Source organism: Drosophila biarmipes, chromosome 2R (assembly GCF_025231255.1).
Source record: "Drosophila biarmipes strain raj3 chromosome 2R, RU_DBia_V1.1, whole genome shotgun sequence".
NCBI lineage: Eukaryota > Metazoa > Arthropoda > Insecta > Diptera > Drosophilidae > Drosophila > Drosophila biarmipes.
Genome location: NC_066615.1, coordinates 7,299,938 through 7,324,313, shown reverse-complemented (window position 1 = coordinate 7,324,313; position 24,376 = coordinate 7,299,938). Strand labels below are relative to the sequence as shown.

The window sequence follows — 24,376 nt, the reverse complement described above, 5'->3', positions numbered from 1 at the left end:
GCAACATGGCATTAAGTTAATTATTTATGCCCGGCCAGACACGAGCGTCCAGGACTTCGCTCGTCCTGCGCCCCAAGGCCCGGTCCCCGGACAAATCTCGTTCCCCGGACGAGGGCAAAAAATCGGTTGGACAACGGGGACATCGCCCAAGTGTTGTTCTTTAATTTCAAAGTGATAAAAAATTAACACGACAGACAGAGAGTGGAAACAGTGGGCCGAGGCCCAGGCCCAAGGACGCTGGACCCACAAAAGAGTGGGCGCCTCCAGTGGGCAGGCGGATGGCCAGTCCTTCTATTCGGCGAGGCGGCTCTGCCATTAGTGCGTCTCCACTTCCGCCTTCCCTCCGGCCACTTCCTTTCTCCAGCCACTTTCACTCCCACTTCCCGTTTCCACTGCCACTTGCCTTGGCCACCGCAGTATCACTTGAGGTGTGAATGGAGCACCATCCCCGGTGTGAGATACATAGCATCCGAATCCGGAGGTCTGGGACTCGAGTCCGGGGCTCCGCAGGTCCACGAAGCTGCTGGCGGTCGTGCTCGAGCTGTCAGCGAAATGATTTATTTTTGTTATTAAATTTTGGCCCGGCATTTGAATGCGGACTCTAACATGCTGATTGCCATTATTTGACGACAGCACAAAGCCGCTGGGGAAAGTCGCCCGAAAGGCCCCCCGGTTGAGCCATAAATTGAAACATATGGAGCATTTCAGCAGTCCAATTGGCAAATGGAAAATTTTCGAGAGTTCCCAGATAATGACGGGCTCTTTAAAACGACTCTTGGCCGTACGTACAGAGCGAGATATTGGGTTTGGTGGGCGGATTCTCCAATGTCCGTATATCAATCAATTTCTTATCCACATCTGTCGACTGTCTGGGGCAATTTTTTGCGATGCCTACAGATGCCATCTATCATTTGGCCGGACACAAAGAAAGACAACTGGCTCTGGCCTCTGAGCCTTGTTTATTTACTCGAAAATATATATTCTTTGTTTTCCTTTTTGTATACACGATGTATTTCGATTGTTTATAGCGGACCATTCACCTGGACCGCTTTAAATGTGGGACTCCGTGTGGTATACTTGATGTGTGGCATTTAAGTGGTGAAAGCTGCGGGGCGTGGGTGATGATGGATCCGCATGGGGCGGGTGGCGGTGGGAGGAGCTCGAGAGGCAATGGTAATGCTAACCCAGCTAAGCGCTTTAATATGCACACATTTCCCACAGTTCTTTGTCTTTTTATTGCTCCCTTGGCACGGGGGCGCATAAAGGACCAAGGAGGCGTGGCATTGCTCGGGGGCATACAGATGAGCTGTGCGCCCGAATGTGTGCTATGCTAATCAGGCAATCCCGAAAGCAAAGAGCACTATTCGTTTACACTAGTTCGCATGCATTCGGACTTTTCTCCTGCCCGGCAGATCGCAATTATTTAAACGCCTCCGACAGCCAGGCAATCCAATTTGTTGAAAGGCAATTGAAATGCAAATCGTAATCAAATAACAAATCATAACTGAAGGCATGTCTAGCTTTTTATGCCTATTTTACGGCCCTCGGTCTCCGTGGCCTCCCTCACAGCACTTCACACCTGAGCTGCTGCGAGTTGGGTAAAAAAATCAGAAAAAGAGAAAATCCACGTCCCCAGGACACCGTGCCGCAGGGTTAAACGGTGCCCGGTATTTACTTTGGTCGCCCGAGGAAAAGCAACTGCGGCAGGAACAACAACCGAACCGAACAGCCCAAAAAGGCACAAGGGACGTATTACCCAAAACGCAGGAACGAAGAATCGCGGAGAAGATGGCTCTGCAGCAGACCTTGGAGGCTGGAGAAAATCAAATTGTTTACCGCAGGGCAGGGAAAGCTTAAAGACATAACTTAAGCAAAACAATGGGAGGTTTAAAACCGAAATAGGTATTACCTAACCAGAGGCTAACATTTAATTGAGCATACAGTTCTAGAAACTTTTTCAATCACAGGCAAATTGGGATACTTATGAAAGGTTGTATTAATACGGTGAAATTTACTATCCTACTTACTATCAAAATGGATTTTATTTGCTTATAATGTAGGGGTAGGGAAGGCTTAAGGACATAATTCAGTCAAACAAAATTTTGTTTCTTCAAAAGACAGTTAACCGGTATAGGGATTACTTAACCGTACGTTAATTACTATTAATTAGAAACTTGAATTTAATGAATTTCATTTCGAAGATCGTATTAGCTCATCGTATGCTGTAATATACTTCCTTACTTACTATCAAAATGTTTTTTTTAGGCATCTTTTGTTTACCAGGGGTAGGAAAAGCTTAGAGACATAATTTTACCAAACAGAAGTAGGTTTCTTCTGAAGGCAGCTAACCGACAGAAGGTTTTTTACCAAAAGGTTACATAAAAAATGATTGAGCATTACATTTTAGAAACTGCCTTAGCCACAAAGACATTTAGTGTATCAGGTCAAATCAATTCAATTATGTAGGAAATTATGGAATATGAATAGAAAACACATGTCTTTAACCGAAAGCCCTAACCAATGGTAAGCTTTTGCTAAAATAAAATTCGCCCAAGTCAATTGCTACGAAAGTGTACTGCTTCTTATAAATAACAGGTAACATAAGCAGAAACTGATTCCGTATTTTACACAATTTAAGATAGTTTTTTAAAGCCTAAAAGCTTTGGCATTAAACTGTTCATCAGACAAAAAATGACGATACTGATTGATATTCCTCCTATTCTTTTGAAAACAGAATTTCCCATACCAACCAGTATAAGATCGTGCGTAAGAGGGGTCTCGAAATAAATCAAAAATAAATGGCTGAACCAAGGTATTTATCTTGGACTGAACTTGAATCAAGTTCGCAGACGCAGTCCAGAGTCGAAAAGAGCCATTTTCCACTCTCGATACGTGGCCAACGTGGCCTAATCCCCGCGTGCCAGTGATTTTGGACCGTCGCGCTTCCGCGGATGCAGTGGGGCAGCCACAAGCACCCGCTGCAGCTAACTCGATAGCAGCACTTAAAAAATAATTTGGCAATTTCCAATATCTTATTACGGATGCCGACACGGCTATCATCCGCAGACAGCTGTCAACATTAGCGCCGTTTCCTACTTCTGCTGCCTTTCTATTGGATGCGTAAGTTGGTGGCGTCTGGTGGGGTGTAATGAAAAAACCGAGAGTCCTGACATGAGCACGTGCAATCGCTCAAACCAAAAACAAACAGGCAAAAAGAGGGGGAAAATGGAAAAGTTGGCAAACATGCACATACAGCGGATATAAGTAATGTACTAAGTGGCCTGAGGGCAGAATCTGCTATATGTTATATGATGCCCTGGCGTCGATGTCTAGGGCAATTTCCGGCAGATGCGGAGCACACACAAAAAGTGCAATCGCATGATGTAACCATTTTTCCCACAATGCCATGCGGGGCGGAGTGAGTCAAGCGCTGGCGATCAATTTCTGATTACCAGTCAAGTCGAATGCGAAAGCCCAGCACAAAGCTGCAATCCTGAAATCCTAAAATACAGAAATAAAGAAACAGAAGCTGTGACAATTCCGGGCGGGTGGCTGCACGAGGTGGGGTGGAAATGGGGTCCCGAACCGGGGAGCTGAAATGTGCAACCATGCCGTAATTACCCAACTAACTGAAGCACTCGCACATGCCATTGTAGCTCGACTGGGAGGATTTTTGCATAGCAGACCGGAGCTCTGGGAAACAGTTTAGTCGACAAAGTCATTCACTCATTGCCATGTGATGACACCAGCTCACTCCTCGAGTGCCAGGGCGGAGGGGCGGGACTCTGGGATGGAAACGGGGACTGAGGACTGCGAGGACACTGAGGAAGGGCCGGATCCGGCAGGAAGACAGGCCTGGCATTTACACAGTCGGATGATTTAGATAAACAAGACATGAGCTGTCACGCAAAGGAAGCGGGGAAAAAAGCTGCAAAACACTAGAGGAGGAAAGAACAAAGCGGGCCGAGAAAGCGAGCCAAGTCCTTAGGAAAAGCCCCTGAAAGTAGTTATTATTACGCAGGATAAGGCCGGGAGATTAGGAAAAGCTGCGATTCCCACTCCCGCCGATCGCACTGACTTCTTCCACAGCCCAGCAGGAGTCGGGAAAACGAATGGCCGGCGATTTATTTGCAGCTCAGCTTTATGTGTCTTACGCAGCCGTTTAATTAGTTCTACTCGGCCCAAACTCACAATGAATGCAAATATTATGTGCATACAGACGGTCCCTGGCCTCGTGTGGGGGCAGAGTTCATCAGTTCGGTTATTAATAAATTGAGAATTTATCAATTTGCACACTGTCACACATTTGACAGCCCAACGAGTTTTATGGAGGAACCACCGACAGATTTCATTTAGATGTAAAGTGCACTTGGGAAAAAATTCATTGTTGTCTTTTAAATACGTGCCTGTCAATCCTTTTTTTGAACAATATAATCTTAATTCAATCAACCTGTTTAAAGTGATTTTCGAATAAAAAAATATTGATTTAACATTAACATTAACCCCTAGATCAAAGGATTTTTTGCAATCTACAGTAATAAATATGGCTATTTAAAGTATAACATGTCATTATATATAATTTATTTTTATTCATTTATAATTAGAGTGCATTTGCTTTTTGGGAGTCACTTTTTTTTATGTTTCATGGAAATTTACGCCCAATTTAGTTGACTTTTTCTGCGTGAATAGCTTTTGACATCAGGGATAAAATGCTTTTTAATGGAAACTCAATATCAATTAAAACCGATTGTGCTAGCAAATTAAAACCTATTTCGTTGCAATCTAATGTACGAGTGACGTGAGTGAGCGGAAACTTGAAATGAATAATTGAATTGTTTTGTTGGAATACCATTTGTAAGCCAGCATTAGGCCTAATTTAATGCATCATATTCTCGTAAATTTTATTTTGGCTTCGGGCCTTTTCAGCCTCAAAAAGGGGCCGCGGCCCAAGCGTTATTGCCGACCATCTGTGGAGGACTGAGGCTGCTGTTGGTTCAACTGTGGATGCTGACCCCTTTCCGGCGATTCTGCGCCCTGCATGCAGCCCCAAAATACTGGGAACGCTTGGGATTCAAAACAAACATAACAATCGCTTTGCTGTTTTTGAGGCCGCGATTTCAGTGCTTTCCGAAAACTCACTTTCCATATTTTTGGATGTAATTACAGGCGCATTTATATAGGCCGGCTCATGCCGCCGATTTAAAATGCACAAAGGCACACTTTGCGCGCATTAATAAAGTAGGAGACAGAGTCGAAAGTCCTGGTGGCGGCGGCACAGCGGATTTAAAATGTTAAGCCTGCTGTCGGCGAGCGTGAAAAGTCAACTCTTGAAATGAAATATTGTTTAGCGCATGAGGGCAAATTGCGGTGTGGCCTAACCCACGCAGACCCCTGGGCCGGCCGAGCCGCCCCGCCTTAACCCATGTTTTGCGTGCGTCCGGCCGTGCGCAATTGTACGATTAGCCTAATGAGGTGTGCAGGGCTCGGAGTCCTGATTGATGGTCCTGATTATTCAGCCTGTCGGGTTTATCCCGGGCTGCCGCAGCCCCACTCAGACATGCAGCACCCAGCGCTGCCCCTGTTTGCGCCTCGAATTCTATCTGTCCAATCCAAAAGCCAAAAATGTCGCCGCTGGCGTGTGCATGTGTAAAATTACCCAATTTCAAATGCATTTCGGTGCATTAGGCGGGCGGCAGGTGCACTGAAATTTGCATATTTGCAACCAGTTTTCAGCTCCGCCGCCGGCGGAGCGTCAAATGTGAGCAGTGTGCCCGGGATATGGGATCAGGGATCTGGGATATGGGATACACATAGGTGATTGCCATTATGGCTGTGGCTCCATCGCCGGAGGGCTCCATTAGCCGAAATATTATAACAGACGTTGCACGTTGCGAGGCAACCGGGCGGCTTCCAAAGTGCCAGACGTCAAAATGCTTTGAGAACATATCGATGCACTTAAGCGAGTGGGGGGCCCAAAAGCCCTCCCAGTGCAGATGCCTCATTCCAATTTAGCATGCCATGAATTATGCAATCAAATACGGCCGAGTCCAAAGGCCAGCTCGAAAGTTTCAAGTTTTGTTTACCATTTCCGTTTTCCGATGGAACTGCCATAGTTTGGCCTTCGGTCTCCTTCAGCCGTCCAATGGGGCGGATGTGTGATATTTTATACATTACTCTTTCAACCTCAACGACGGCTTGTTGCATGCAGCAGAAGGATGTGCACGAGGGGGGCGGGGGTGGGAATCAGCAGCGACAACACTTCTTGGTGACACATTCATAATCCAGCTTTCTACACGAAAACATCATAAAATATGAACAAACACTTCCGAGACACTGACAAGAAGTTTTAATTGCTTTTCCGCATGCAACCTCTCTCTGGGGCGTGTGTGTAATTTTATAGAGCTTCCTCGGCATTTGATCGGGTTGCTGCCTCCGCCTGCATCTGCTTTCTATATATGGCCATATGGTATAGCCACCAATTCATCTTTCAACTGGGCGCACGTGCAGCACTTACGCAGACGTCTTCAAGACTTCATTTTGACGACTTCACTTCATGCATAACTGAGCCGGGTGCGACAGGAGGCGGAAGCCCTAAAGTTGACAATGCTTGGGAGCTGTCGCCCTTTCTGGAAGCCCTTCCCCCCACATCCCACATCCCAACGGCCCAACCGCCCACCAGCCCACACTAGAATCAAATATTTATACCTTAATCAGGTGGCTGCGCCTCGAGCAGAGATAGAGTTGGTGGGAAAACTTTATTGTCAACTTGATAACTTTGGCACAAAATTTTCTGTTAATTACTCGTGTGCGAGGGCCCTGCTCCACCCAACTTGGGCCTGCAAAACTAATCATGGCCTGGCTTTAAGGATTATTTGCAGTTCGGTTTCGCCAGTTTTAAGAGCATAATTTTTCATTCAGTGCCAAAGCTTGCCAGCATCCAGGGGAGAATTGGCTCGTTAACACGGCCATAAAGAATTGAATCTAGTTCTGCTCCTGACATTTACGAAGCTCCTGGCTGGGGTTACATCCCGTCACATCCCCGAAAGGGACCCCCTCTCCGATGTGTATCTGCCCGACTTGGACGTACAGTGTGGCTGGGAACACGTCGTAATCATTTGCACCAGTTGTCTTATCGCTTGAAAGATGGTCGAGCGCAAAGCTTTTTGTACTCGGTTTTAGATGGCAACCCCGGTGCTCGAGCCCCGGACCTCCGCCGCCACCCCTACAGTGCACTCCGAAGTTGTCGGACATTTGTAAGCAAATAAATGCTGGCCAGCAGATAATCTCATAAGCTGACGCAGATAAACAACGGCTCGGAAGGCAAACAACTTTTATTTGATAAGCGAATTGAATTGTTGGGGGGAGCAGGGGCCTTTTGGATTTTATTAAATTTTTGTTTGAACATATCCGTGAACCTACGGCCATGGCACGCACTGTGCCGGACCAGCAGCACATTGTTGACTTGCCGTAAAAACACCAGATGGAATGCACGTGAAAACATCAAGAGCGATGCAATTTCGCAAATTGTCTGCAACTGTGCGAATGCATTTCATTCCGTTTTTGCTGCCGAGGCTTAGGCAGCATCTTTCCTCCCACCAGTTCTGCCAGCCTCCTCGGGTGGGCTGAGAAATCCAGCCCAGAAGGAGCAGGGAGGACGAGGAGGCTGCCGGGAAACTGTGCCGCAGAATTCCAGCACTTATGCAGGACGACCTGCAGCGGGGTTTGTGCGAAAATTAGTCGCTTTCTGTGCAGGTTGAGGTCAGCAATTAACGCTCGGAAACCGGGCAAAGGAATTTCCGCCAGAAGTGCAAGACGACGCAGAAATGTGCCATCTTCAAGGGCCAAGAATGGGGGTGGGCCGAGTTGCTATTCTTGTTTTACTGCCGCAATACATACAATGTACTGCGTACATACTTACAATCTTGTATTTAAGCCAGCCTGTGCTGCCTGGCCAAAAGTAATTTTGGCCAAAATGCTCTTATTGACATAAAATATACGGCATAAATGAGCGAGGAGTACACAAAACTAACGCAAGGGCTGGCCCTTAACCCGGAAACTTGGTTAATTGCATTAGGCGCTGGGGTATTCTATTACCGACCTTCATTCTGGCACATCTGCTCCAGCTGCCGGAGTTCCTTTGGGGAAAAGTTTGGGGAGGTCATTCCAGAAGTGCGTATGCGTATGTAGTCATCAGACTTTGCACTTTAAGACCGTTCAGACGAATCAAAAGTTTACCTTTCTCATGAAATTTAATCGGGCCATTAACACCACACGATAGCTCACTTTCGCATTGCTGCCTTGTTGCAGGCCTTTGAAGCAATTTGAAGTCAGCTGAAAAGTTAACAGTGCATTTTTATACAATTTTAAATCGCATTTGAGCAAGCGTTTTTTCACAAGCATAACTAGTTCTCTGTTTTAAATTGTTCTGAATGCAATACAAATAGAATGACGTGGACAGCGTTCAATAAAGGCTAAGCGATTTATTACATTAAATCCAACATCGCATTGTTTAACTCATCACACGGATACCTTTTGTTCGAAATGAATTATTTAAACATGCATCGGTTACAGTTCATGTTTCAAATCAATTATTTCGGCTTTTTTTGTGCGCAAAACTTACAGTCATTTTGTTTACCCCTTTTATTTTATTACTGGACACGCATGACATGGCAGATTACGTGTGTATTCGTACTTTGTGATTACATATTAGTAATTTCTCTTCTGGGAAATTCCATCCTTTCGGCAACTGTTTTCAAATTACCTTTTTTCATTTTGTTACCCCTTGCGAACGCCTTCAACGACATTCCCTTGGGATATAGTTCCCTGGTATGCCATTGAGTGGGGTTGTCTGAAGTTGGTTGTTCTACGGCGGGGCTTTTATCTGGGGCCACGTGGGAGGACCTCTTCCATACGAAGAGCTCCGCAAGGGGTTTCAGGATCAGGAAGTAGAGGATCTCCGCCATAGAGATGACGCTGAACCCCATAAAGAGACCCATTACACCACCGACGTTGGCTGAAATGCAAAACGTGAAGTAGTTAGTAAAGTTATGTTTATAAATTTCAATTTCTAGTAGCAGTCCCTAGGTCATTAATTATACACGTTTCTCGCAGACTAGCTTCTATACTTCTTGATGATAACCCACCCCTTAGATAGTCGTTTACTTAGCTACTTATACAAAGAAACTAGTACGAGGCACTCACATAGAAACTCGGTCAGCCCCACGTAGGCATTCTTGGTGTTTCCATAGTAGACGGACTCTCGAAAGTAGACATTGATCACGGCTATGTTCTCACTCAGATAGGATTTGTTGATGTTTTCCACGAGCGTGTTGGCCAGCTGGAAGTTGTCGGAGGCCAGCGGGAAGACGAAGCCACTGGCCAAATAGTTGAGATCGAAGCAGCTGGGCAGGCACAGCTGGCGGCACTTCACCCAACTGGGACGGCTCTCCGCCCTTTGGGCCCTCCGCACACAGAAGGTGTCCCGCATGCTGCAGGTGCTGGCGTTGCTGTAGATCTGCGGATAGTCGTACGGGATGCAGGAGCAGCTCTCGTACAGGTAGGCAGCCATGCACTCGTTCTCGCAGTTGAGCCTCGTGTATATCCTGTAAAAGATCAGCTCCTTCTCGTTGTTGAACAGGCACTGCCGGCCATCGCGGGATATCGAGCGAATGGCCGGAACAGCCTCGGCTCGCACCATTTCGATACGGAAATTGGTCTCATGGCCAGTGGCTGTAATCAAACCGGCCTCCTTTACCTTGGGCACCTCAATGGGATTGTGAAAGTACACCTAAAAACAGTAGAGGGTGAACAAGTTAACATAATATCTACAGCTAGTACCCTTAAAACCTACCTTAAAACCAGGTCCATTAGTGGAGGAGCAGTAATACTCACTCACCTCGGCATCTAGTACTGCTGTAAACCCCAAAGTGATGCCTGTTCCTAAACATTTAGAATTATTGGAATATTTTTAAGTAATTTTAGATCGTTCCCCTACCACTTGATGGAGCCGGATAGAATTTAGGGGGTAATTTTTCTGGATAACCTGCCTCCGGGTCCCACATGACACTTTCAAACCCATCTGCATTCGTCAAGTTGCGACGGTTGTTGGCACTGTTAAAGAGGAACCAATTAACAATATTTTTAAAATACATAATTCTTTGCTTACAATGGCTTGTAGAGAAATTCAGGCGGTTGAAAATTGAAGGAGCAGCACAGACCCTCATCTGTCAGGATGCGCTGAAACAAGTGCGAACAGTTTCGCTCCACGGCACTGAATCTACAGAAGAGCAACATTCTCTCGCAGGACTGCGAATGGTTTGCAACAAAGTCGGATATCCTCAGGCTATTCCCGGCGAAATTTAAGCCATCAAGCTCTTCATCGAACTCGCTGGACTGCCAGCTATCCGAGTCGCACAAAAGCTTTAAAAGAGCGCTCTCATTGGAGCCCCTAGAAAAAGAATGCAGTTTCAATTTGATGGACAAGTAGGTATCCACATGAATAGGACACAAAACTCACTCTCTGTAATTGGCCACCAGGCTCCTTTGCACTTGGTTCATATTGCAAATGGTTATAGCCGGAAAGGGTACTTTCAAAATGGAGGTGGCATGTGGGCTGATGCCTATTATAACCGGGGTGCTGTCCCACTTGACATAGATATTTGATATAAGGTGGACTGTGATTATAAGAGCGGTGGCAAAGGAGCCAAAGAAGAACGATCTGAAGTGCAGATACATGTTTAGTGAAATCATAAATAACTATATTAATTTATATTTTAATTATAATTACTTTTCTTATACAAATGGACTATAGATACCTCTCCCAACTGCTGAGACTCGCATCGCCCACAAACTTAAGGCCATGCAGACTAGTCTGGTTGAGGAACTGCCGCAGACTCCTGGCAAAACTCTTGAGCAGAAACACCGAGGATCCCTGCCCTCTCGACCTGGTTGCCACCGACAGTTCCATCTTCAACTGTTTACTTAATGCCCCTTGACACCGCCATAAATACTTGATATCGCAATCAATCAGATGTCAGCACACGTATTAAAGACCCATGTAATTAAGGCTTTACCTTGATTACAGTGATTTGTGACGGAGTGAATCCTTTCAAGTTAATTAAATCCTCGATGGTGGCTTTGCCGCTGGCATTCATGTATGTATGTGAGCATGTGGCACGTCATGAAGCATACGACGTGTTTTCCGTCTTGATAGGTAAGTGCAGTGCCCTGGGCATTGCCGCATTTTTACGCCACCAAGAGCTTGATATCAAATTTTAATTGGGTTAGCTTTGGAGTTTATCAAATTATAGGGAACTCGGGAGCCCTGCATATTGAACATAAACTTTACGCCCCAAAAACGTAGAGCTTTGCGTTGGCTCCCGGTGAGCTTTTTGCCCCCAAAGCTTGATAAAACAAAGCTCCACCGCACGTGATGACACAGCGAACCGGTTACTAGGTCAGTCCATCTCGACGATCAGCTCAGTCCCACTTTGTTTACATCAGGCGGAGATCATGAGGATCCGTAGCAACCCGCTGCCCCGCCGGCTGGTGGATGTCTTGTGCTTCCTGATCATTGGCGTCTTTCTGCCGGTGGTGTTCCTGTTCGAGATCGTGGTGGTGCTGCCCGCTTTCCACCAGCCCGGCGGCTTCTTTCACACCTTCACCTTTCTGATGGCCATGTTCCTGGTGTTCAACATCAAGGGAAATATGATTGCCTGCATGATGATCGACACCAGTGTGGATGGTAGGTGAGAGCTCACATGCTAAAGTGAATCCTGTGACATGTAGTGACTCTTCCAGTGAAAAAGGTGGAGGCACCAGCGGATCAGCTGGATTGGAGGGAGTGTGACAAGTGCAAGAGACTAGCCCCGCCCAGATCTTGGCACTGCAAGGTGTGCAAGGTGTGCGTACTGAAGCGGGATCACCACTGCTTGTACACCGGCTGCTGCATTGGACACCGCAACCATCGCTTCTTCATGGGCTTCATTTTCTACTTATTTGTGGGATCCGTCTACGCCCTGGTCTACAACTCCATCTACATGTGGATCATCCAGGGGCACATCTACTGCAACTGGCTTACGGTCCTCAAGCTGACCTGCCCCATGCTGCTCCTGGTGACGGGTAGTTTCTGGGTCAACATGTACCTGCTGTTCTACAGCTTGAATGTTCTAGCCCTGGCCTACGGGGTCCTCCTCTTGTGCTACCATGTGCCCATCGTTCTGAGAGGCGGGGTATCCGCAGATCGCACACAGGAGAGTAAGCGAAGATACGACAGAGGAGTCTACCAAAATCTGAGGAGTGTTTTCGGAGACCGCATGTACATAGCTTGGTTATCGCCACTGATTCGCAGCGATCTGCCGGATGACGGATACCACTGGAGTGCCTCTACGAACAGAAAGAACTAAGACTGATTAGCATTTAGTTTATACGTGCAATACAGCTACTACCTGGGAATCCCGTAGATGAGCACTGTGGCTCTGGCTGCCTCTGGCTGGTTATATGTCAGTCTTAGGGTGGTAAAGTTGTAACCAATGCCGCCACCGAGAATGAATGCTCGTCCTTTCCATTCCATTTCACTCTCATCGATGATCAAAATCAGGTTGATGTGGAAACACATTTTGGCCTACAGAAAATACCTAAGAATATATTTTTAAAATTGTATTTTAAATACTTTTTGTTTGAAGTCCACATCTGCGTATCCACCAGATTGTTTGAATAATACTTCAATTTCATATATGGGAACGGATAGGGGGTGCATTGAGCCAAATTGCATTGAATAGCACATAACTTCCACATTTGGAAGAATTGCCAGCAACAATATTCCACGCGTATTGAACATTCCTAAAGACTGAGCCAGTTTCTCTATGAAACCACACTTGTGCAGTAATAGCCTTTTTCTCTAATTGATTTTATGACTAGACAAGCAAACACAGATTGATAACAAAAGTGATACTTTTTATTGATGTACTAAAACCTTCTTTGATAGACCGACCACTCAGCCTATCTGCACTTTCCGTATAACCGATTTGCACTCATCGTTGCGGAGGACGCGATGGTAGCTGGTTATCTTACCCAGCGACGATATGAAATTCTCGTCGTGCGTGATGATGATGAGCATAAAATTCGACTGACTCTGGCGCTCCTCCACGATGTCGTTCAGGGCATCGCACAAGGAAGTTATGTTGATGCGATCCAAGTTCGTCGTGGGCTCATCCAAGGCCAACACGCCGCAATTGCTGCTAAAGGTCTCGGCCAGGGCTAAGCGGATAATCAGGGAGGCCAGGACGCGCTGACCAGCACTGCAACGTCCCCGCATCTCGATCTCCGTGTTGTTCTTCGACTGGACCACTCTGTAGTTGTAGGTTTTTCGGCGGTCCGCCGAAGCATCACTACTGACCTCGTCCGTCTTAACCTGGATGTAGTCAATGTCATTGCCGCGGTATATCTTCCGCCAGTACTCGCGGATCAGTCGGTTGATCTTCTCCATCTTCTCCGCATGGAACTGAATCAGTGCCCACTCCAAGGCCAGACGATGTTGCCCCAAGTCCTCGATGCTGAGACGAGTTACCATCAGCTCGTAATTCGCCTTCCGGAAGTTCTTGAGAGACTCCTTAAATTTTGGCTCATCGATTTCTCGCTTCAACTTGTTCACCTGGTTGTTTATCTCGCCCAGCTGGCCCAGCAGCTCACCCTTACGCACTGTGGCCTTATCCCGTTGTTTTGTCAGCTCCACTTTCTCCTTGCTGACGCTGCGGAAATCCAGGTTACCAAGTTGCTTGTCTAGGGTCTGGCAGCTTTCTATCAGTTTTGCTTCCTTATCCTGTAGCTGTTTCAGCTCGCGATTATCCTTCAGATCTCGTTCTATGGTCTGCTGGTTAAGGCACTCAGTTTTTATAGTCTCCAGTTCATCAGTTTTCAAAGAAATTTCGATTTCCTGTAAAAGCAATTTGAATATAAACCCTGTTGTAAAGTGATAATTGAATACTTACCAACTTCCTCAGCTGATCTTTAGTTGCCTTTATAATTTCATCAAGTTTCTTGATTTCATTTTGAAGATTCAATTTGCCGTACTCCTGAGCTTCTTTATTCAATCTTAAATTATATGTGGGGATTACAAGTTTAGATAAATTGGGAGAATGTTTTATATTTACCTTTGTATGTCCTGATCTCTACTTTTGTAGGAATTATATTTCGCATTCAACTGAGCCACGTTGGCTCTTTCACTCTCTTTTAAACGCTCTTTTTCATCTATGGACTTCCTTAGGCTCTGTTTTAAAGGCTGAATTTTGGCCTTAAGTTCACTTATTTCAGTGTCGATTGTAATAAGGAATGTTTTAAGCTTTTCAAAACGATCCTTCAACTGTGGCAAACTTTGAAGACCCTCCTGGAGATGTATTTGCCTGTCCTTCAAACTGAAATTAGCTAAAGTTAGTTAACACGAGATTAACAAGATACTTAACGTTACCTATTCTTCTTTTCGCGCAAGCGGTTAAGGGCATCCATTTGCTGTTGGAATGTATTCTGAGTGGAGTCTAATTCCTTGCGTTCCGCATCCAACTCCTTAGACACCTGACTCTTCTCCGCCTGCAAAGCATCCATCGAGATACTCGAATCGTAGGAAGCAGGCAACTTGGCCTTAATTGATTATATATATAGTATTTGTACAATCAAGTCTAATAAATGGATATAGCCCACCTTTTGCTGATCCAGATCTTTTGTAAGTCGTACCGAGTCTTTTAAAGCCTCGTCCAACAAGGTCATATCACCCATCATGGAATTAGCCAGCTCCATGTTCTGTGTGGGCTCGCCAATCAAAGCAAGCAACGTTTCATACTCACTGACACTCTCCCCCAGCAGCTTCTCCACTTTTTTTAGTTCCTCCTTTTTCTGAGGCAAAGATTCTTTCAGATCCTTCACCTTTAGAATATTGGGTTTGATCTGCAATAAGTTCTCATATTTAATTTGCTCTGCTTTCAGGGCCTTCTCTGCTCTGGTGATATTATCGGGGAGCTTTTGGATCTCGTCGGTTAGCTCGTTAGTCAAATCACAAGCCTCATCGCTAGACATGTCGTGATGGCACAATGGGCAACAAGGCTCCTCGTCGATTTTCTGTATGTACCTAATCGGATTGATTTAAGTAAAACGCAATGAACTGAAAACGGGATTGTTTCAACTCACTTCTTGTAAAGGGCCTCGGCAGATTTGAGCGCTCCATGGTCGAACTGCAGCTTGGATATGGCCGTTTTGCTTCGCTCTAGCAGATCATCGTACGGAGTTGACCGACACTTTTGAAAAACTAGCTCCTCACTCTCCTTCAGCTCCTTTTCCATACGCGAAATTTCACCGATTAGGTTCTTACGCTTGATCTCGTGCGACTGCTCTTTTAGCTTCTGCGAGTTGGCCTTTTCGTTGAGCTCCTGGATCTCGCGTCGAAGTTTATCATAGGCTCCCTGCATCGACCGGCGATAATTGCTGTCAATGGGTTCCTTAAAGAATTTGCCAAAGTTATCGGCGTGTCGGCTGCGCACGCGGTGGACTTCCTGGTTCTTCTTTTCGAGCTCCTTCTGCTTGAGGCTGATCTCGGCAACCAGCTTGGCCATGGAGCCGAGGAATGTCAATTGTTCGTCCAGCTTCTTAAAAAGAGTTTGCTTCTCCGCAATACTGGCCTTCTTGCAGGAGATGACCTCTTTCATCGCCTGCTGGTCCAGATCCTTTGTAGCGCTTTCGTACAGCTCGTTGACTTCGCCTATTTCTTTCTCCAGACTCTTCAATTCTTGCATGGATGTTTCTATTTTTTTTATTTCAGCGTCTAGGGTCTCGCTCTCGCGTTTACTAGCCTCCTTCTGCTTTTCCTGGGCCGTCACGCTTTGCTCCGACTTGGTCAGCTCAATACGCAGCCCGTCGATTTTAGCTTGCCTGCTCCGATCGGCCTTGTCGTTCTGCTCGACGATCTCGGTTATTTCACAGTGCTTACTTAGTAACATCTCCTCTATGTCCTGCATCACTTTCTCAAGTTTCCCGGGCTGCTCAGCAAGATCCCCAGCAATGGGAATCTGCAGATCGAGGCAGAAGTCCTTGACCCGCTTAAGAAGCTCTGTCCTACAAGTCTGCTCGCTTTGGTAACGTTGTTTTGCCAAGCAATGCTTCCTGTCCTGCGTGCTCAACTTTTCCTGTTCAGACGCACTGCTTTTCTTAAGCTGGGACAAACTGTGTTCTGCCTCTCTGCGCTGTTGCTGCATCTCCGTCATGCGCTGATCGAAGTTGTTGATCTCCTGCTCTAACTCAATAAGGGAACCTTTAAAAGGGCTCTTAATCTTCCGAGTTAAAGTGGAGATCTGCTCCTTGCAGTTTTTGTGCCTGACAATGGAGTAGAAGTTAGTTTTTTTTCAGAAAGATGCAGAGGATAACACTTACTTGGTGTCCATTTCCACCTTCTGCGCTTGATATTTGCCAACTTCAAACTCGACGTTTCGGATTTCCAGCAACCTGGCCTCAATGGGCTTCATTTCCTCTTCGCAATCGTTGCACTGCGCCTTAATGGTGTCGCACTTTTGCTGGGCCTTATGCAGGCTCAGAGTTTTAACCTCCATTTCCTCCTTAAGATAAGCTACATGCTTCATGTTGGCATCTGTAAAAGAACATACTAGAAACTAAAACCTGATTTTATGCAGATGAGGTTTACTCACCCATCACTTTCAGCTGCTCCATAGCTTCCTTGCGGAGCTTTATGATTTTATCCAGCGCCTTGTTGTACTCGGTGATTCCGAATATGGCGTCGAACTTCTCCTTTAACTTCTTCGCTTCGTCCAGCGGCCAACTGGAGTCCTCTTGATGGCAGAAGAGGACATTGTTGATAATAGCCTTCGAGACGCCCATGAAGTCCGAAATGGCCACATCGATGTCCACCGTGCGGCCGCTGAGAGAGTCCTGATTCTCGCGCTTAGATTGCCCGGCGCCGGTCAGGAAGTTGATGGTGGAGTCCATCGTCTCGAAGGACACCTTGTTGCGCTTGTTGGACACCTTCATGGTGCGACAGATTGACACCTGGGCACCCCGCTTGTCACGCACCTGCATCTTGATCTGCGCCAGTGACTCGTTTTGGCCAAAGATCTTTGGGTCGTGGACGAAACTCTTGCCTCGGTCACTGCCGGGCGGACATTCGCCGGTCAGCGCGTACTTCAGGCACTCTATTACGGTCGTTTTTCCGCACCCATTCTCGCCCAGAATCAGGGTAACCGGCGACGAAAACGTAATGCTCTGAGAATTGCGTAGTTTTTGACTTGATTTAATATTTCGAATTGGCCTCAGCTTTTACCTGTAGATCCTCGGCATTGGAGCCAAAACTCCGGACTCCCTGGATGGACAGCTTGTCAATGGATGACATGTTGGTGCTCCAACAAAGACAGGCCCAAGCCAATTCTAATATTTATAATTTCACCAAAACCGCAAATTTGCGGGCTGTTGCCAGGGATGCAGTGAACCAAAAAATGAGTTATCGAAGTCTATCGATTGCTAGCTATTTTGTTACTACATTTATTAAGGGGAGTCGCTAGCAGCGATAATTTTTAAAAATGTTTAGTAAACCAGATCTAGTTTATGTGCTTGTATTATGGTATTCAATAGTATTTAAATTTAGTTTATACTTAAATCAAAGTTATATTATTTCCTTATAAAAACTAAACATTTAATAAATTTAAGACTTATTTATTTAACGCAACCAGTCAAATACTACGACTTATGGTTTGTATGAAACGTTCGCATAGGAGTGGAGTAAAAAGATTTCGACGACGAAAGGTAAAAATCAATCCTTTTGCTAAAAAATTTATTTATATTTTCGAATTGGAATATTATTTTAAGAAGCTAATATTAAAGTTGTGCAAATATTTTATTTATATTGGCAATACAGAAACAGCGTTAAAATTTACATTCAATTTTTATCACATAAAATCGTTTTTTTTGTTTTTTCTTAAGATTGTTTAAAAAGACCTACAATCTCACATAATTTTTTATGCATCATACACACATCCTTACATTCATTTTTAAATAAAAAACTTCCAATCTGTACTGCAGAAATTGGGCTGAGAAGGAAATGAAGATAAAGAGCATGAAATGTTAAAAGAATGCGTCAGGAAAATCATCACTTGTGGAAGTACTCTCCAACATCTTATTTTATTAACAGACCAGTGCTTGGGGAGTGCAAACCTCCATCCCGCGAGACAATCGACTTTTGCTTACAACAATTTACTAGCAAAAGGATTTTTTAAGCAGTAAACCATTTTATTTTGCCAAAAATGCGTCGCCTTCTTCTTCTTGCATTTTTTACCTTTCAATCCCAAATTGATGCATTCAATTTTTCGCCATATCCCAACCTAGTGATGAACTCCCCAAAGCCTATAAGGTCTCGATATAATCAAACTCGAAGCTCCTACTTTGGTTTCTCGCTCGTCATTCGTCCACAGAGGTGAGTTGCACAGTTTCCTGGTTGTATCCTCGTAATGTTGAAAAACAATAAGAACGATGGTGTAGGGTCTGTACAATCTAAGAATGCCAATACAGTTTTTGCAAGTCTTGTTAAAAATTATCAGATTGTGAAACTTCAATGTACGTTTAAGAAACTAAACTCATTTAGAGTTCAGCTCTGAGGTCTAACTATTCTGGGATCGAAATAGTTCTTCCACAAAAAGCAAAGGCCTTTAAAGAGGGGGTCACAATGTGTCACCAAGGGTGAGGGAGGTTTATTTATCTTTAAATCCGCCTCACCTAATATGTAAACCGACCCTACGTGTTATCGGTGTTGTGAGTCCGGCGGAGTTATTAAGCTTTAAATTTAATGCATACAAAGTGCATGTATGTACATTAGATCAGTCCACATTTTTAAGGACATTTTTAAGGTCTACCAAAAACCATTTTTTGAAACATTGTACATACTGAAAGGGGTTGGTCTTATGATCTTGAAAATAAACCCCACTGCCACGGATAGCCACGAAAAGAAATACATACATTGCAGTCCTAAACTTGCTTTCTTTCCGACATTGCAGCATCATAGTGGGAGCTCCCCGGGCTCAACCCACCTTGAAGTCGCAAAGGTCCATCAACGAGCCCGGAGCGATCTATAGGTGCTCCCTTGAGAACGCAATCTGCAATCCGTATGTCGTGGACTCTCAAGGGAACGTGGGAACGCCTAGCAACGGCGCAACCATGAATTCTGAGGGCAAGGATTTTCAGTGGCTTGGTGGATCGATGGATGGTGGCACAAGGGACACGGATTTGCTCCTCGTGTGCGCACCCCGATTTTACGCCTTCAAAAATGAAGAAGGCCACCTTCACGGAATTTGCTACTGGGTCAATAACACCACGAACGGCTCACCGGAAAACGTGACTCGCGTCTCTCCATTCCGCTCGGAGTCAAACCAGATGTATCCGAACCGTGCAGGCAGGTACTACTTCTTTATGGGGGAGCTCGGGCTCAGTGCGCACGTGGCGGACGATAACTCACAGTTCCTGATCGGAGCACCGGGTGTCTACAATTGGAAGGGCGCGGTGCACTTGCACAAGAACAACGAAGACAGCCTCATCAGGAAGACTTCCTTGGACGAAAACTCGTACCTTGGCTATGCCGTGAGCTCCGGATACTTTGACAGTGACAGCCCAAACACCCTCTACTACGTGGCCACTGCCCCCAAGGAACACATGCATTCGGCGGTGGCCTATATTTTTGAGGATCAGAGGTATATCTACCCGAGTCAAACCTTGAGTGGCGACCAGTTTGGCGAATACTTCGGCTACTCCGTTCTGGCGGAAGATCTTAATGGAGACGGACTGACAGACGTCATCATATCAGCGCCCCTAAATGATCTGGGAAATTCCTGCGACAACGGCGTTATTTATGTTTTTATCAACAAGGGCTCGGTGAGTAATGAGTTCGAAGAAACATGCCCAATTTTGAACTCCTCCTTATCATTTAAGTTCGAGTTCGACCGGACGACCGTGGTATCTCCAGCCGGGAGTGGGGCTCGATTCGGAACTACTCTGTCGCGCCTGGGAGATATAAACCATGACGGATACAATGGTGGGTCGTTTGAGGGCAACACAACAGATGTTGTGGGTTACGCTTTACTAATTTTTTACTATCTTTTGATCCAGTTGCTTAAGAAAATACTTTCATTAATATACTAACCTTTTCTTTCCGTTAAAGACGTGGCCGTGGGAGCACCGTTCGGTGGGAACGGATCTGTTTTCATATATCTAGGAAGCGAAAATGGATTAAGGAATACGCCGAGTCAGCGCCTGGAGGCTCCCTCCCAGTCACTTTCCGAGTACGGAGAACACATGTTCGGCCACGGCCTGTCCCGCGGATCGGATATAGATGGCAACGGATTCAACGACTTCGCTATAGGAGCACCCAATGCCGATACCGTATATCTCTATCGCTCCTATCCTGTAGTAAGAATACATGCTACATTAAGTTCGGAATCGCGGAACATCCAACCGAAACAGGAGCAGGTATTTTTCACCGCGTGCTACCGATTGAGTACCGTGGCAAAGGATCTGCAGCCACAGGAGCTAAACATCCGGATTTCCATGGACATGCGGGCTACATTCACCGAGAATCAGAGCAGTAAGATGATCTTCAAGGCGAATGCGGGTCTTGTCGAGCAATGTCGAATCTTCGAGATTCAGGTGATCAGAAAGTCTGTACGCACGCCCATCGAACTGGAGATGAACTACGAGCTGGCGAAGAAGGTTCCCCAATCGGGAGGTGAGATTATACATTGTGGTATTAAATTTTGCATTTAATATTGAATTGATATACCGAAAGAGTTCTGCGAATCCTGCGCCACTGTGGATCCCGCGGACCTGAATTCATTCACCCAAAAGTTGGTTTTCTCCACTGGCTGCGCCAACGAGGTTTGCGTCGTTGATCTGCAGCTGAAGAGCGAGGACTTTGGGTAGGGTTCATATTTAATTTAGTGTAGAGTTACTGATTTTTCCTTAGACCCACCTATGTTCTGGGCTCTACGGCCACCCTCCGCCTGAAGTACGAGATCACCAACTATGGGGAGACGGCCTTCCTGCCCCAATTCAACGTGACCAGCTCCGCCCACCTGCCTTTCGCGCAGATTCCTGGGAATTGCAAAGTCGACGAATCAGTCATGACTTGCGACCTGAACCACGGACAACCGCTGGCCAAAGGTGACACCGATTCCGTCTCCATAAGCTTCGATGTGAGCCAACTCGGGGGACAGTGGCTGATCATCAGTGCAGCAGTATTTAGTGAGGGGAACGAGAAGAACTCTGCGGATAATAAGCAGACCAACAAGATCAACCTTCGAGAGCTCACCGAGCTCGATGTCAGCGGGTAGGATTCAAAACAACTTGTAGATCTTGGTTTAACTTGGCTAAAATCCCCCATTTACTTCCAGGGTTCAGAAAAGCAATCAAGTCGATTTGGATGACTCTAGGAACTCCGTGGAAATCATCAACAGTTACGAGATTAAGAGCAATGGCCCCAGCACTGTCGATCAGTTGACAGCATCCTTTTATCTACCCGTTGCCTATAAAAAGGCTGATTCAACAGAAGTGCAAAACATAATAAATATATCCAGCCTGAAGATACTGGCCACCCACGACTCCCAATTGTTACCCATCAAGTTTTACGATTACAATAATAAGCCTCTTGTTTTAAACACCACTGAGAACTCTACCCAAAATGAACAAAAAGAGGACGACCAAATAGTCCGTTCTCCGACTCGAAGGCGAAGGAATCCCAAAGAACCGGCCGCTAGCCTAAGGCAGCATGCTCTTGTTGAGACCCACGATCTGCCCACGAACCGGGCCACTGTATTCAGTTGTCAGGACATAAACAGGACGATCTGCGTTAGAGCCGAGATGATCGTGCAATTAAGGCCTGATAGGGCCATCAGCCTCAACGTTAGCTTCAGGGTAGATCTATCTGAAGTCGTCGGATCCTGGGAATACTTTGTTTTATCTACCGATCTAGAGCTGCTCAAGAAAGGAGATCCCACAAGCAGTTCGCTTGTAATCAACAAGAATATTAAACCAAATGTGATATTTAGGCATCTAAAGGCTGAACCACCCACGTGGTACATTATTTGGAGCCTACTCAGCGGCTTCCTCTTACTCAGTGCTATAACCTACTCTCTATACAAGGTTCGTATGTCTGAAACCAAAGCAGAAGTGTTATTTAATGTGGATGATCCTTCCGTCTCTAGCTCGGATTCTTTAAACGCACCAAGAGGGACGAGCTGAACAGGCTGATTCGGCAAAGCGTTAAGGTGGAGATTCCTGTCGAGATAGAGGAGGAAAACACCAGCAGCGACACGGACGACTTACCAGATCAGCAGATCTTAGAATAAGAACTAGAAGGTATAAACCTGATTTTTTTCTTCGTAAATGTGTCAATAATCTTTATAAAAATATTATAGAATTTGTAGGCACTGATGTGTTGCTGAAGTTGTTTGAGAAATATACCTAGTATTACTTAATTTATTAGTACAAGCGTATGAAAAAATAAATTGTAGGTAGTTGTAATGCATTTCTTTTGCATTGAAAACGATTCCAATACAAAATTTAAAATAATATTGTTTAGATTTATGCAATGAACAATTTTTAATTAGCCGCGTCAAGCAAACACAGTTCTTATTTTTCAATTTGAATAAACGTTGCAATTACCATTTAGAGAGGGTCGCAAAAATCAATCGATAGTTACGGTACACCTATCGATAATTTCGCGACCGCATTGCCCAGCAGGTCGCAGGCTTGCAGCTCTTATTTAACAAGCGTTTGACGATTTCTCAATGAAAATGATCCGGAATCGCTTTGGTACCTTGTCGCGCGTGTCCGTCCAGCTGCAGCGCCATGTCCAGCAGATGTCCACGAATGCGGCAGTGGCTCCGGCAGAGGGAACCACCGTCAATGAGTTCCGGACGGCTGTCGGCAATCCCGGCGAGCACACGGCGCTGCAGGTGGCCAAGTTCTACACCATACCCGCGGAGCAGAAAAAGCAGATCTTTGGTGGTGGCGGCCTGCCCAAGCAGTACGAGCAGCAGATCAAGACCTTCACGGAGGCCTGTCTGATGGTCCGGAATCCTGCCCTGGAACTTCTGCAGTACATCAAAGACGGCGACTTGACCAAGCCGGTTGTGCGTTATGTGCTGTACGGAGAAAATGGAACTGGCAAGACCCTGACCATGGCCCATGTGCTGCACTACGGGGCCCTCAACGACTACCTGCTGGTCCACGTGCCCTGGGCGCCCAACTGGATGAAGCGGCCCAAGGAGGCGTCCAATGCCGCCGGCCAGGAGGGCATGATTGATTTGCCGTTCGATGCGGCCGCCTGGCTGGTGCACTTCAAGGCCCAAAACGGCCAGCTTCTTCAGCGGCTGCAGCTGACAACCAGCAAGGAGTACGTTTGGAGCAAGCGCGAGAGCACGCCGGCGGGCTCCACGCTCATCGAGCTGGTCGAGCACGGGATAGCACGCATCAAGTACGCCTCGGAGACCACGGCGGCGCTGATTGCGGAACTCAAACAGCTCTCCACCGCGGGCCAGTGCAAGGTGATGGTGGCCATCGATGGCTACAATGCCTTCTTCCATCCGGTTACCCGCATTTTCTCCGACAACAAGCAGCGCGTGACCCCAGATCGAGTCACGCTCACCCAGCCCTTCCTCGACATCACGAGCTACGACTGGACGAACGGAGTGTGCATCCTGTCCGTGGACAAGATCGCCATGACCGAGGGCCACATGGACTCCTATATGCCGCGCTATCTGCTCGGCCAAGAGGGCTTCGAGCACCTGGATCCCTTCGTGCCCATCCACGTGGAGAACTATACAGACAAGGAGTTCCACAGCTACATCAGTTACTATCTCGACCGCCACTGGATCAACAAGACGCCGCAGGGATTCGAGGAGCAGCTCAAGTTCATGAGCAACAAGAATCCCTACTCGCTGATGCAGCTGGTGAGGGCCTTGTAGAGTCGGCATTGTCCTGTATTTGTTAGCCAATAAAGATAAATCATTTGTTAAACGCGGATCACAAAAGCTTGGTCTCTGCCCTCCTCTCGATATTGAGTAATTGGAGTGGAGAATTCAAATTGGAAATTTATTTAACGATAATCAGCAATACATAATAATGCACTGTAAAATATATAGTTCGTACTTTCACATGTGTATATGCGTATGGGGTTTACATGCAGTTTTCAGTGTTCCGAATTCAATACAAATCGGGTTGGCTTAATTTTCGTGTGTTCTGTAGCTTCAGAAGCATCGTCAACAAGGTCTAGCTCAATGTCCACGCGGATCTGCTGGCCGCACTCTATATGTATACGATATATGCTATCTCTTAGGTTTCGTTC

The 24,376-nt window shown here is 46.1% G+C and overlaps 6 protein-coding genes across 8 annotated transcripts; 3 read left to right on the top strand and 3 right to left on the bottom strand.

Annotated features, from left to right (window-relative positions):
* Positions 1 to 8,650: 8,650 nt before the first annotated feature.
* LOC108026513 (pickpocket protein 28) lies at positions 8,651 to 11,469 on the bottom strand. Its single transcript, XM_017097459.3, has 7 exons — positions 10,815 to 11,469; positions 10,517 to 10,717; positions 10,166 to 10,447; positions 9,995 to 10,110; positions 9,851 to 9,939; positions 9,202 to 9,787; positions 8,651 to 9,013 (listed from the first exon to the last, which is right to left on the bottom strand). Exons 1-7 carry the CDS (start codon positions 10,964 to 10,966, stop codon positions 8,700 to 8,702), a joined length of 1,740 nt encoding a protein of 579 aa, XP_016952948.2. The 5' UTR covers positions 10,967 to 11,469; the 3' UTR covers positions 8,651 to 8,699.
* On the top strand, positions 11,441 to 12,667 carry LOC108026542 (probable palmitoyltransferase ZDHHC24). Of its 2 annotated transcripts, none has more exons than XM_017097490.3 (2): positions 11,441 to 11,743; positions 11,800 to 12,667. In XM_017097490.3, the coding sequence occupies exons 1-2, from the start codon at positions 11,512 to 11,514 to the stop codon at positions 12,402 to 12,404; spliced, it is 837 nt and encodes a 278-aa protein (XP_016952979.1). In that variant the 5' UTR covers positions 11,441 to 11,511; the 3' UTR covers positions 12,405 to 12,667. The 2 variants fall into 2 exon arrangements, with proteins under 2 accessions (XP_016952979.1, XP_016952980.1); XM_017097491.3 differs by having other exon boundaries at positions 11,619 to 11,747.
* Positions 12,443 to 12,838, bottom strand: LOC122818169 (uncharacterized). The gene is made up of 2 exons (XM_044091966.2): positions 12,671 to 12,838; positions 12,443 to 12,622 (listed from the first exon to the last, which is right to left on the bottom strand). Exons 1-2 carry the CDS (start codon positions 12,836 to 12,838, stop codon positions 12,443 to 12,445), a joined length of 348 nt encoding a protein of 115 aa, XP_043947901.1.
* Positions 12,839 to 12,933: 95 nt separating this feature from the next.
* Positions 12,934 to 17,469, bottom strand: LOC108026878 (DNA repair protein RAD50). Its single transcript, XM_017098070.2, has 9 exons — positions 17,315 to 17,469; positions 16,686 to 17,256; positions 16,414 to 16,627; positions 15,178 to 16,356; positions 14,695 to 15,118; positions 14,465 to 14,634; positions 14,151 to 14,411; positions 13,989 to 14,091; positions 12,934 to 13,933 (listed from the first exon to the last, which is right to left on the bottom strand). Exons 1-9 carry the CDS (start codon positions 17,381 to 17,383, stop codon positions 12,995 to 12,997), a joined length of 3,930 nt encoding a protein of 1,309 aa, XP_016953559.2. The 5' UTR covers positions 17,384 to 17,469; the 3' UTR covers positions 12,934 to 12,994.
* A 720-nt stretch (positions 17,470 to 18,189) lies between these two features.
* On the top strand, positions 18,190 to 22,633 carry LOC108026514 (integrin alpha-PS3-like). Of its 2 annotated transcripts, XM_050887212.1 has the most exons (9): positions 18,190 to 18,460; positions 19,038 to 19,908; positions 19,966 to 20,068; positions 20,195 to 20,758; positions 20,819 to 20,948; positions 20,996 to 21,358; positions 21,423 to 22,170; positions 22,233 to 22,386; positions 22,446 to 22,633. In XM_050887212.1, the coding sequence occupies exons 1-8, from the start codon at positions 18,291 to 18,293 to the stop codon at positions 22,374 to 22,376; spliced, it is 3,093 nt and encodes a 1,030-aa protein (XP_050743169.1). In that variant the 5' UTR covers positions 18,190 to 18,290; the 3' UTR covers positions 22,377 to 22,386; positions 22,446 to 22,633. The 2 variants fall into 2 exon arrangements, with proteins under 2 accessions (XP_050743169.1, XP_016952949.1); XM_017097460.3 differs by having other exon boundaries at positions 22,233 to 22,633.
* A 111-nt stretch (positions 22,634 to 22,744) lies between these two features.
* On the top strand, positions 22,745 to 24,187 carry LOC108026802 (28S ribosomal protein S29, mitochondrial). Its single transcript, XM_017097964.3, has one exon. It carries the CDS (start codon positions 22,818 to 22,820, stop codon positions 23,994 to 23,996), a length of 1,179 nt encoding a protein of 392 aa, XP_016953453.1. The 5' UTR covers positions 22,745 to 22,817; the 3' UTR covers positions 23,997 to 24,187.
* Positions 24,188 to 24,376: the final 189 nt, after the last annotated feature.

What these genes read in the sequence shown, in the direction of transcription:
- LOC108026878 (XM_017098070.2), bottom strand. Translation starts at nt 17,383, where the DNA reads ATGTCATCCATTGACAAGCTGTCCATCCAGGGAGTCCGGAGTTTTGGC. An exon ending in TTGCGCGAAAAGAAGAATAG is followed by an intron (nt 14,412 to 14,464) that starts GTAACGTTAAGT and finishes AGCTAATTTCAG; the next exon opens with TTTGAAGGACAGGCAAATAC. An exon ending in AGAGATCAGGACATACAAAG is followed by an intron (nt 14,092 to 14,150) that starts GTAAATATAAAA and finishes ATATAATTTAAG; the next exon opens with ATTGAATAAAGAAGCTCAGG.
- LOC108026513 (XM_017097459.3), bottom strand. Translation starts at nt 10,966, where the DNA reads ATGGAACTGTCGGTGGCAACCAGGTCGAGAGGGCAGGGATCCTCGGTG. An exon ending in AGTCTCAGCAGTTGGGAGAG is followed by an intron (nt 10,718 to 10,814) that starts GTATCTATAGTC and finishes TCTGCACTTCAG; the next exon opens with ATCGTTCTTCTTTGGCTCCT. An exon ending in CTGGTGGCCAATTACAGAGA is followed by an intron (nt 10,448 to 10,516) that starts GTGAGTTTTGTG and finishes TTCTTTTTCTAG; the next exon opens with GGGCTCCAATGAGAGCGCTC.
- LOC108026542 (XM_017097490.3), top strand. Translation starts at nt 11,512, where the DNA reads ATGAGGATCCGTAGCAACCCGCTGCCCCGCCGGCTGGTGGATGTCTTG. An exon ending in GATCGACACCAGTGTGGATG is followed by an intron (nt 11,744 to 11,799) that starts GTAGGTGAGAGC and finishes TGACTCTTCCAG; the next exon opens with TGAAAAAGGTGGAGGCACCA.
- LOC108026802 (XM_017097964.3), top strand. Translation starts at nt 22,818, where the DNA reads ATGAAAATGATCCGGAATCGCTTTGGTACCTTGTCGCGCGTGTCCGTC.
- LOC122818169 (XM_044091966.2), bottom strand. Translation starts at nt 12,838, where the DNA reads ATGTTCAATACGCGTGGAATATTGTTGCTGGCAATTCTTCCAAATGTG. An exon ending in ATGTGGACTTCAAACAAAAA is followed by an intron (nt 12,623 to 12,670) that starts GTATTTAAAATA and finishes TATTTTCTGTAG; the next exon opens with GCCAAAATGTGTTTCCACAT.
- LOC108026514 (XM_050887212.1), top strand. Translation starts at nt 18,291, where the DNA reads ATGCGTCGCCTTCTTCTTCTTGCATTTTTTACCTTTCAATCCCAAATT. An exon ending in TTTTTATCAACAAGGGCTCG is followed by an intron (nt 19,909 to 19,965) that starts GTGAGTAATGAG and finishes TTATCATTTAAG; the next exon opens with TTCGAGTTCGACCGGACGAC. An exon ending in ACCGAGCTCGATGTCAGCGG is followed by an intron (nt 21,359 to 21,422) that starts GTAGGATTCAAA and finishes ATTTACTTCCAG; the next exon opens with GGTTCAGAAAAGCAATCAAG.